The following is a 12,260-nucleotide window of genomic DNA, read 5'->3' on the forward strand; positions in this document are numbered from 1 at the left end:
AACATTATATCTACAAATATTAATAAAATATTCACACGTCATATTCTCATTATTTTATCATAATACTTTATCTAAAAAGTATTTTTACCTCTAATTCATTTGAAAATTATTTCAATTTAAATATGCAAATAATTTTTTTTATTTTTTATAATTTTCTTAAGTTAAAAATTAATCTATCGCAGATCAAAATTCTATTTAAAAATTTGTTATTGGCCAATAACTTATTACATGTACATACTAAGATTTAAACTTTCAACATTTATTTAGGCCAGTTTGGGTAAATAACTTAAATAAGTTCTTTTGGAAAAAGAGCTTAAAGCATAAGAACTTTTATTAATTTCATCTTATAAATAAGTTATTTTGTATTTAGATTTTTAGTTATAAAAGTAATTATTTTAAAGTTGTAGTGTTTGGATAAATAACTCAAAATAAAAATTTTTGTACAGAAGAGAATGAATATTAAAATAACAATGATAACAAATACTTTTTAATATTAAATGTTGATTTTACATAACCTAATCACTAATATTGTGTATGATATGGTAGGTGAAAATAAAAAATAAATATAAAATGTGTTTCAATGTATATTTTGTTGCATTTTTTATTTTTTTTACTCCTATTAAAACTCCCTTCTCCTTTATTGAGGTAAAAAACTTGCTATAATTAACTATGAAAATAATAACAAGTTATAAAATCACATATAAAAAAAATAAAATTAAAACTGAAATTTCATACCACAGTTAAATACAAATTTAATAATAAAAAATAGAGTGATAAAATGATAAAAAAAATACTTAGAAGGAATATATGCAGTAGGTTGTTCAGATGCAATATTGTATGAAAATAAAAATGGTGGTGGAGGATCAATACTTCCATCACATGAATCATTACGTGAAAATGGTGAGGTTTGGAACATTGCGTGAGAATAATGGTGGAATGATGGTGGAATGATGGTGGAAGGCCAATACTTCTAGCAGACCTTGCGTGAAAATGGTGGTGAAGGGTCAGTATTTTTTAAGAAAAGTAGATTTTTTTTGTTTTGAAATTAATTTTTTTTAAAGAAGTGGCAGAATGACTTATCGAAAAGCAGAGAAGTCATATATTTCTACTTCTTCAAAAAGCTGTAAATTAACTTTTCGAGAAGTTAAAAACTTTTTCTAAAATGGTGACAAACACGCATATTCTGACTTTTCATAATTCAAAAGTAAAAAAAATTAGTTTCTGCTACTTCCCAAACGGATTCTTAAACTTTAAACAGATCAATAAAATAATTACTCAACTAACTTGGTTAAATATGTAAATAACATAAATGGTTTAAAAATATATATTTTAATGGTGATGCCTTTATATAAAGATTACATTACGAACCATTAAATAAATCAACATATTTAATTGAGTATATTTGACTAAACTATCAAATTGTTTACAATGTAATTTTTATTTAAAGACATTAATATTAAAAATTTAAAATACCCACCATGTTCAAAACCTATCAAACCAATCAACCTAGGAAACAAACAAAACTTGAGGAAAAATGAAACCAAATGATGGACCACCATGCAATGTGGTGTTTGAGTGGTACCCCGTTCAAGAAAAGTGGGCCCACCCATCTTAAATTTGGTGGGCTCATAGGGTTGAAATAAAAGCCTCATTCATGGTGCACAGAGAGACCCGGTGGAAAACTTACAAGGCCCATTTAGAGGTTTAATTTAAAAATGGGTTTTGATTTTGATTCCTATATTTGACACTCTTGTCTGCTTCCCCCTTACGAAACCTGTCACATATTAATTTCAATCAACAGTGTAGCTCCTATATTCATGGGTCTAGTGCCAGGCCTAACATAATTTCTCTTCAACTTTTCTTGGTAAAATTTGTTGTGTTCGTTTTTCTAGGAGGAGGTTGAGTATTGCCATAAGGTTTTAATTTATTACAAGAAAAAGAGCAATGATTTGAATTGAATTGAATGTTTGATGATGAGTAGTGTTGTTGTTGTTGCCACTTGACAGTTCATGTTGATGGAGCTTTTTTTATTCCTTTGTTAAATTCTAACGGAAACAAAAAGTGTGATGTGAGAATTAATGGATAAATGTTGCTGCTCATCACATGTGGATATGTTGATTGACATAGACTTGGACTTGAATGGCATCAACATTTACAAAAATATCATGTGAGGCATTCATTCAGGTCTTAGTTTTCAAACTTAATTGCCTTTGTTTGTTAACCAATTTGAGCAGTACTTTACATTCTAACATTTTTAAATATTTTTATTAACATAAAAATAGCTCCGAATAAGTTCTTAATAAATAAATATCTTTGGCGTTTTTGGAGTTAATATTTAATTTGGTTTCTGAACTTGTATGCAAGTCTCAATTTAGTTCTTGAAATTTTAATTATCTCTATTTAGTCTTCAAATTTAATAAACGTGTCTCACATTAGCCCCTGAAACATTTTTTTGTTTAAAAAAGTTAATGGAGCGTTGAAATGGTCAATCAAATGCCACACTGAAATATGTAAAATAATGTAGTTTTGGTTTTGACATTGAAATAGCTCAAAAATGATGTCGCATATTTGTTTTGTTAGGTAAAGTTTCAATAAACACCACTTATGATGTTGTTTTTTGGTTATTTGAATGTTAAAACCAAAATATCATTTTATAGAGTTTAGTGTGGCATCTGCCTGTCCATGATAGTGTTCTATTAACGTGTATACATTGAAAATTATTTCAAGGACTAACATGAGTCATGTTTGTAAAGTTTGAGAACTAAATAAAGACAATTGAAACTTTAGAAACTAAATTAAGACTCGTATATAAATTCAAGAACCAAATTGAGTACACATTTTTTAGTCTCAAAATTGAATATAGATTTAGAATGGGAGTTCTACCCAATTGAGTTTGCAAGGTTGCAAAAAACAACCTTATCTAACACAAAAACATTTTGTAGTTTGCAAAAAGCAACAAATTACACCTGTCGTCTTCCTAAATTTTTCATAGATTGCAAAAAGATTAATCTTTATTGACTCTTTTCGTATTTTATAAGTTGTGAAAAGTAATATGCGCGTTAATTATTCTCAGACGTCATTTTTGTTAATTTTTGGAGATACAAAAGATAGATTAATCCATATTCTTCGTAAATCATTGCAACCATTTATTTTGATAAATATAAATATACACAAATATATTATGATTGTTTTTTGTACTCATGAATTATTTTTGTAAATGTTGTGTTGATTTGATTTTTGTTTGTGTGGACTTGTGAGATTGGATCCTGTTTTGTTTGTTTGGCTTTATTTGTGTTGTTTCATTGAGTAGTTCTTGAACTTTGTTCCCTGCTTATGGTCGAATATATATTTCAATTTTCAACTAAAGATCGAAAAAAAAAAATACCTATCTTGTCACTTTTAAATTTTGACGTAATTTTTATTATATTTTCAGAATTTTTTGCTTTTTTATTTTATTAGACGTATAAAAAGTATGAGTTTTTAAGAGAATTATACTTCAAAACTAACTATTAGATATAGAAAATTGAGTATCTTAAAAATCTTTGTATGAAAAGATATGTTATTTAAACAACCCAAAGTTTTCCACTAACTTTGGATTGACCTAATCAACAACATGAGTTAGAAAAATATACGAAACCCACATATTTAATTAGTTTAACCTACAAATTATTTGACATCTTTAAACTATATTTAAATTACATTTCTTTTATATCATGATGACTTTTTAAATATAGGGTGATATTATTATTATTATTATTATTATTATTGATAATGTCACTCCAAAAGAAAAAGATAAGAGGGGTCAGATTTAATTTTGAACTAAAAAATAAATTTTAGAAACTAAAAAAAGGACATTTCTAAATAATTTCAATAATCAAATTTATTGATATTTCTGGTATAACTGGTAGATGTTATTACACATACAATCATACTCAATTCGATATAATTGTTTGATCTTAAAGGAACTTCTATAACAACATTAATTTTTTAAATTTATTACATTATCATTTGAATATCTTATATAGTAATGTTGAAGAGATAATATTTAAAATTATCTTATATAATATAATATTAATAATTTCATATATATAATATTTATAATTATATATTTATTGTATTTAAAATTACATAATTATTTTGACAATAATTAATAAATACTAAATAAAATAATTTTAAATTTTAATTAATTTTTTATTATCTTCTAAATATTATTGAATATATTAATGACTACATGGAGCGCACTTTACTAAATTATTAGGATTTACTAAATCACAATTAACCTTTTGTTAGTGAAAATCCTTTGAAACAAAACGTAAGTACATAACTCATCAGATATAATTCTCTCCAGAAAACCGTGATCATTACATGGTGTTTATCAATAGCTACTTTTAAATGTTAACAACAACAATACATAGCAACCCGTCTCATGAAAGATTTTGGCATTGAATGATGCAAGGAAAAAATGATCATCATTATTAATGATCTGATTTTCTCTCTATTACTCCATATGGTATTCTTGTCTCGGGAAGAGGCATTTCCATTTATCAATTTCGTATGATTGAGGGATAGATTGACAGGGGAAATATATCTGCATGCAAAAAATTTCATGATGGAACCTTAAAGAAACATGTTACAGTTGGGGTAGGCATATGTCATTTCCATTTACTTGTATTAGAATGTATATCTGATGGACTATTTCTCTGTGATTGCACAGTTTTTGAAAGTATATATTCAGTCTTGATTATTTGAATGGACATACATTTCTTATCACATTTAATTTTCCTAACTTTGCTACAATTTCCTAACTTAAGGGAATGATTGAGTAATGATCAATATTGAAAGAATAATACACCTAAAAAGAACTGTTTCTTCAGATGAAGCCTTTTTCTTTACCTAACTTTACATTTTAACTAAATATTTTGGCTGGGAATTTTTTTAATTAAAAAATATTAATAAAGAAATATTAACTAAAAGATCAATTATTTTTTGTCAATAGCAGCCATTTTCTTTGCATTATTTTTATTTCGAAGTGTTTATTTGAAATCGGACAGTAATTTTGTACTTGAATGTAAAATCTAAATGTCTTGTAAGTGTCGATAATATTTTTGTCTGAATAGTGGTAGAAGTACTTACAAATGACTCCAATATTTAAATTAGTAAAAATTTTAGCAGGTTAAGTGTTGAATGAATTGAAAAAAAAAAATACATGAGTGTTAAAATATTTATAGGATAATAAATAAATCAAAGTTATTTCTTAAGGATGACTTCAGATAATTATGGGTGGTTATTCCCTCATAGAGTGAGAAGTTACACTCCATGTTAGAGGTGGTTATCACCTGAGTGATGATAATTGAAGTAGTAGGGTGCATCTGATTTGCTCCCGAAATTAAGTTGGATACGGATTTTGTAGCATAGTCGATCCGACTTGTGTAAATTGGACCAGAAGTCTAGATTCGTCACTTTGGGTTAAGTTGTAGAGTAATAGTCCGATTTGAGTAAGATGTTACTTGATAGAATGGGCTACCCCTAACCCAGATTTGAATAACTCTTTTATCCTAAATTTTAAATTCTAATTCCTAAATTTCAAATCTTAAATCCTAAATTTTAACTCACAAATTCTAAATTCTCTGATCATAGCCTAGCCCAGATGACTCAGGGCCATGGAGTAAAAAAAAATTGGGCCACCTTGAAGAAGTCTAACAAATTTGCTGATCCAGATCAACATGATCATAATTAACATAGGTCAACCTACTCAACTTACTCAAAGCATTGGCTCCAAGACTCGCGACCGACAAGACTTGCGTGGCAAGAAAAAGACTAGTAATCTCACTACTAATGATATCTACAAGCTTAGTATCTACTCTTACATGGAGTAACTCCCCAAATATCAAGGGAACAACTATTCACTACTACTAAGAGGAAAGATTATGTAGTGATGGTCAAGCCATCCCTTCCTTTATAAATATTTCAATAACCTTAAGTACTGAACAACTCCATTTTATGTAAAAGTTGTCTAAAATTATTGTTAATTTAAATATCGGAATCTTTTCAGGTACTTTTTATTGTCATTCATTCGAAGATGTCAGGCAACTTCATCATTTAAATGAATGAATCAAAGTCTTTACACAAAAAAGTCTAGACCACACATCTTCGCCCATTTCACTTCAGTTTCAACTATTTTTTTGGAACATGCTCCAAATAGTGTGGATTAAAAAAGTAGTTTTACAATAAAAAAATTGTGTCTAATAATAATTAATTAAAATTTAGTTTCTTATCCTTAATATTTTACCAATCTCCTCACTCTATAACATCTTTTCCCCTTCAAAATGGATAGCTCAAGATCACTCAAACGAGTCAAAAACTGTTTCTTTTTTTTTTTTATAGAGAGTCTCAAACTATTCTTATAAGAGATCTTCCCATGAAAGGTAGCCCATTTACTAAAAACTTATTGGTTCTAGGAGGGTCTTTTTTTCCTTTTGAAATTGTTCTAGGAGTACTTGAACCATATATCGTTCATGGAGTCTTTTATTTTTGGTCTTTATTGAGAGTCTTGAAATAGAGTTGGAACCTAACCATGTGCGTCAACCAAAGTTGGCTTGGCCATCCAACATTTCCAAGCCCATTGTTTTGTTGTTCAAAATTTTACATATTCCTCATACCCAAGCCCATGCCAAACCCGAGAAAAAAAATTTAAAAATAATAAAAGATATCTATCAAAAATAAAAAAAATAAAAAAAATAAAAGACTAAATTAAAATAAAACACTCTGAAGCGATTAGTGCAGCAGTGTCCCTCTCTCGCAAGTGTCGCCGCCAGTCGACCGCCAGTTGTTGCCCTCAGCCGCCGCCCGTCGCCCCCTTTGTCTCTGCCAATATCTTCCCGTTCATCTCAGTAAGCTCCACTCTCGTATTTTATCCAATTGTACGTACCTACATACGTAGATAAATACATACGTGGGGGAGATTGAGAACCACTCTACTATTTGAGTGATTAAGAAAATTCTCGAAACCTTTGGGTTTTAACGATTTTATGTAAATCTGAAACGTACTTAGCATGAGACTTGTAAGAATCACAGAACAAAACGAGTGAGATTGTTGTGGTCACAGCCTCGCCCTTTACCTGTTTGTTAAAATGCGTCAATTGAGCTGAGTACTTAGAAACTTAGAATGCTTTCTTCATTTGTTAGGTTTTTATGTGCAAATGTGCAATCAAGGCCTGATTTCTATTGTGTTATTGATATGCCTTTTACTTATTTGTTATGGAGTACGTGTATGTGCTGGGATTCCTGTGTTATTTGAACATGAAACTATGTTATTTGAACTGAATAAATTCAATAATGTTGAAATTTTAGCCATAAATGAAACTACTATGCTATGGAAATTGGGGGTGGTGATTGTAATGAAAAATGCCCTGATACATCAGAATTTCTGTCCTTGGTTATTGTTCCCGAAATGTAATTTTGGAATTCATTATTTATATTTTTTTTTATTGTGTTGTAGTTGCTGTACATCAGAATCTGGCTTAGAGATTGTGTAGGTTGGGTTAGAACGATGAAGCAAGTCGTAGGAATGGTGGTTTCCAATAAGATGCAGAAGTCAGTGGTGGTGGCAGTGGACAGGCTATTCCACCACAAAGTGTACAACCGTTACATCAAGCGAACTTCTAAATTTATGGCGCATGATGAACACAATCAATGTAACATTGGTGATCGGGTTGGTAACAACTTTCTACTTACCCATCTAATTTGCAGTCCTTGTTTATTTCTTAAAATATTGAACTTAGTTATTAGTATTGTCTTTGTATCTTGGGAGTTTAGTATTTTAACTATAGACGTGGTTTATGATAGGATATTATGATGGCATTTGATCCATATAGCTGATCTCTCTTGGTGGAATAAGGCTTGGTAGTTGTTGTATTATTCATTTATTCTTATCACTTGATGGTTAAATGTTAATATACTCTCTAGATTTTGCAAGAAAACTTAGTAAGCAATCTCTTTTGCTGTTGTTCTTTCAGGTTCGACTGGATCCTTCTAGGCCTTTGAGCAAGCGCAAACATTGGATTGTTGCTGAAATTCTCAAGAAAGCACGCATATATACTCCTCCCACCGCACCAGTATCTGAGAATGTACCCTCCAGCACTGAAGCACCTCCTCCCTAAATTGGTGCAAGGTATTGAAAGAATCTTAGTTGTCAAATCTACAGCAGTTTTGCTGTTGACGTAAATGGAACTGGAAATAAAGTACAGTAGAGTCAGCTAGTAGTTTGATACCTTATTCAAGTATAGTAGAAATGGTTTATATGCATACTTTTTGCAGCTTGAATTTGATTATGCTGTTTTGTTACTATTAGTAAGAAAGCTTGAAATGTAACCTCTGGTGCTGTCATCGTCTTAGAAGAAATCCAAAACCCCATTTATTCTCCATTTTGAGATTCTGACATCATCTCTAAATTTGTTATGGCAGGAGAAATTTATTGTGCAGCGTTCTAAGGTTGATTAGCTTGTACCTTGATGGTTTGGAAACAAATCTTCTCCAATCTCATTTTCACATAAGTATTGCTAGAGTTTAGGTTGCCAAGTTAACGTGAATGTTTGATCTTTATTACCATCTATGCAAATGGTTTTGTAGTGTACTATGATTAAAAGAAAAAAGGGATAAATTTTTCTCATGATTATGTTGCATATTTTCCAGAACATTTCTTTGGTAATTACATATATTCACATGCATTATTCTGTATTGTATTCACCTCTAGTTTCTCTCTAAATAAAAGCCTAAGATTTCATTATATTAACTTATTTTTACAGCACTTCTACCCCCCACCTTGAAAATCCCCTGTTAAGAAAAATAGGATTACCCATTAGAGTGAGAGATTAATAACATTGCAGGGAAGGCTTCATGGATAGAATTGAGGTTAAAATATATTTACTCCCCTAGAGTTAGGTAATATTACATACAACATTCTTTGATTTCTTATACAATGGGTATTTGGTGTCATGGAAGATATAACTTAAATTTAAAGGAAAGTTTGTATATAGTTTTACAAATGAAGGAGTGTCGCACATATATCGCCTAACCTGAGAGGAAGCCGATGTAATTTACCCCAGAATTAATTCCCAGTCTATAGGAGAGGTCCCAAAACAATCGAAGGCTCAAACCAGAAGATGCAAATTGAGCTAGGTAAATTGAGTTGAGAACAATGATTAGTGTTACTAACCTTAATGAACTGCTGCTAAAGATGGTGGATGCCATATGATGTGGTGTGTTGACCATCCTGAAGTCAGACTACCTTACTCTTCTGGTAATCTTGGTTTTAATATATAAGTAGATAACTTATGCCCTCTTCTCTGTCTGAGATGATAATATATCTATATTAGCTCACAATGCTAAGTGTCACTATCCAATTAAGTTCTTTAAAAGAAAAAATACCAACAACAACAATAACAAAAAATAACCATTTACAAACTTAGAGGTGGTGTTGTTGAGTAGTGCACTTTGGAATTGCTCCCCATGTGTTAAATAGAATGGTTCTCTGAATTTTGAGTGTTTTGCATTGCCTTGTAAGTGGAAAGGTGATCATTTTCTATTTCTATTTTTCTTGAGCATTCATCCAAATGGAATAGATTATTCAAATTTCAGAGATACGTCTTTGTTAATTTTTTAATTTTTCTTGTAAATTAAGCCAACAAACACACATTTCCATATTTTCTTCCCCTTTTGGTGTGGTCTTTATCCTGATCAAGCTTATCAAAATAGATTATTTAAATTTCAGAATCATTTGTTTAATAATAATAAAAAAAAAATACTTGTACAATATGCTCAGCAAACAGTTTTTAATTTTCTTTTGGCCCCATTCTTAATACCTAATTCTTCCAATTTTTCATTTTAAACACGTCAATATTTATTTGTTACCGTTGAATTGATTCATCACCACTCTTTATATATGCCTTCGGTACAAAGCAAATTAGCGAAGCAATATTAAATTATATATATATATATATATATTTGCTTTCGGGGTTAGACCAATTCGTTAGACGTATGGGGCAAGATTTTAATTGTTTTTATGGCCAAGCTTAAGTTCTTTCATTTTCGTGGCTCACAGAAATCATTAATGGAATCATAAGCACAAAAAAAAAAAAAAAGAGTACAAAAAGAAATTGCGTTATTATGTCATGGTTAGTGTGTGGCTTTGTTTTGTTAGCTTCTAAGTTTGTCTTGCATGATTGAGATACAGATGTGTAATTGTAGTGCATATAGTTCAACTCAACGATTTAATAATTAGAAAAGAGGCTTTGTCTTTGGGCATTGCCCAATTAAGTGAATGAACAAAAACGGTAGTATTTGCAGTAGAATTTAAGGTATAGGCCTCACTCATTTATTTAGTATGAGTGGCGTTTGGTTTGGGAAAAACGATGGCACTTTAAAATTCTAGTCGTTTGGGACAAATATCATGGAGAAAGCATGATAACTAGAAGAGATGATATTATTGTGGAATTTATTTTGTACTAGCTCAAATTTATACATTTTGAGACTTTTTTCTCCCTTTCATGAATATGTTTTTTTAGAGGATTAAGTAGGTGAAATTAAATTTTTAAAAATGTTTTGTATATTTCGAAACTTTTTACTAAACATGGAAAAATTTTCACACCCACAAAAATGTAATAACATTTGTCTATAAAAAATAATTGTGGTCAAAGAGGAAATAGAATTCAAATTTGTTGAACTAATTATCTTTCTGTAAAAAAACAAAAAGGGTGCTGAACTTATGATAATTCAAACTTCATTTTGTATTTGTTCAACCAAAATCCACTTTTAGTTTAGGATTCTTTTTGCACCATTGAAATTCATATGTTTTTTTTTTTTTTTTCAAATATGTAAACCGTCGAATACAGTGATTAATAATCTCTTTAAGGGACAAACACTAACCACATGATGCTTTCGATTTTCATGGTGGGATTTGAACTCTCAATCTCTTGGTTAAACAACTAAGTAATGAGTCACCAAACCACACTTAGTTAAATTTATATAATTGTAACAAACCTTTTTTGAAGCACATGGAGGTTTCAGTTTGAAATGTCTTGACAATGATCGTGACTTCTTGTAAGTGTTTGTTCAAGATAGCTACCACATGCGTTATATATAACATAATTATATTTTAATTATTCTATTGGTTATTATAATTTTATTAAATTTGTAATTAGATTTTTATATATATATTTTTTAATTATGTTCTTATATTACTTTTAATTTTGTAATTAGATCATTTTCATATCAAAAACATTAAAATTAACGAAATATTTCTCCCAAAAAACATTTGTCAAATATCTAATTAGGTTCTTAATTATGGATACATTTAATTTGCGGAGTAAATGATCTAATTATATTCTTAATTGTAGATACATTTAATTTACGGAGTAAATACTCAACTCTAATATTTTTTACACTAAGAAGAACCTAGTTATAAAATTAAAAACAATGTAAAAATTCAATTAAAAAAAATATAAAAATCTAATTGTAAAGTTAGTGAAACTATAGAGACTATTAGAATAATTAAATCTATAATTAATAATGTAGACGGTTGCAAGATTTTAAACTTATTTAGCATAAATAAATTTCAAGGAGAAATTTTTAGTTATAATGATTAGAAATTATATAAATAATTAAGTACTAAAGGCCTTAACAAATGTAGTAGTTGATGACAGATGCAATAACAAATGTTTATTGGTAGTATATAACATTTTACACTAATATTATATCAAAATTAATTTTCTATGTTGATATTGTTTCTTGTAACTTGGTAACCATTAATTTCAGTTAAATTAATAGTTTGATTCGAATTTATTTTAATCTGTTTTTAATCTACTTCTATGTTGATACATAATGTTGATTCTTTGTTAAGTAATTTGAGTACAATGCATATTGTTGTTGTACTTAGTCCCCCCCTTTTTCTTGTTTTTCATTAGTTAACCCAGTGATTTGTTTATCCATAAAGATAAAATTTACATGAAAGGGCATTACTGAAATAAGCAAAAATACTGAGGATTTAGTGATTTACTCACCCAAAAAAAAAAAAAATATTAAGAATTAATGTTCTTAGAAATTTACATGTGACATAATATATGCTGATGTAGACAAAAGCTCCTTTTCTACAAAAAGGTTGAGTTTTCTTTTTATCAACATCTCTTTGTCATGCTAATTGTGGTGATAAGCGCCAAGAATCATGCTTAGTTTACAGCGAATATGATATAACATATAACATAAGG

At 29.2% G+C, this 12,260-nt stretch overlaps 1 protein-coding gene across 1 annotated transcript; it reads left to right on the forward strand.

The window, feature by feature from the left end:
• The first annotated feature begins 6,723 nt into the window (after nt 1-6,723).
• On the forward strand, nt 6,724-8,668 carry LOC112728065 (uncharacterized). Its single transcript, XM_025778046.3, has 4 exons — nt 6,724-6,890; nt 7,499-7,711; nt 8,016-8,170; nt 8,464-8,668. The coding sequence occupies exons 2-3, from the start codon at nt 7,550-7,552 to the stop codon at nt 8,157-8,159; spliced, it is 306 nt and encodes a 101-aa protein (XP_025633831.1). The 5' UTR covers nt 6,724-6,890; nt 7,499-7,549; the 3' UTR covers nt 8,160-8,170; nt 8,464-8,668.
• Nucleotides 8,669-12,260: the final 3,592 nt, after the last annotated feature.

This window comes from Arachis hypogaea, chromosome 12, assembly GCF_003086295.3.
Source record: "Arachis hypogaea cultivar Tifrunner chromosome 12, arahy.Tifrunner.gnm2.J5K5, whole genome shotgun sequence".
In the NCBI taxonomy this organism is placed as follows: Eukaryota; Viridiplantae; Streptophyta; class Magnoliopsida; order Fabales; family Fabaceae; genus Arachis; species Arachis hypogaea.

Bases quoted from the DNA above. Each gene is read 5' to 3' on its own strand.
- LOC112728065 (XM_025778046.3), top strand. From the start codon at position 7,550: ATGAAGCAAGTCGTAGGAATGGTGGTTTCCAATAAGATGCAGAAGTCA. The intron at 7,712-8,015 runs GTTGGTAACAAC...TTGTTCTTTCAG, and splicing joins AATGTAACATTGGTGATCGG to GTTCGACTGGATCCTTCTAG.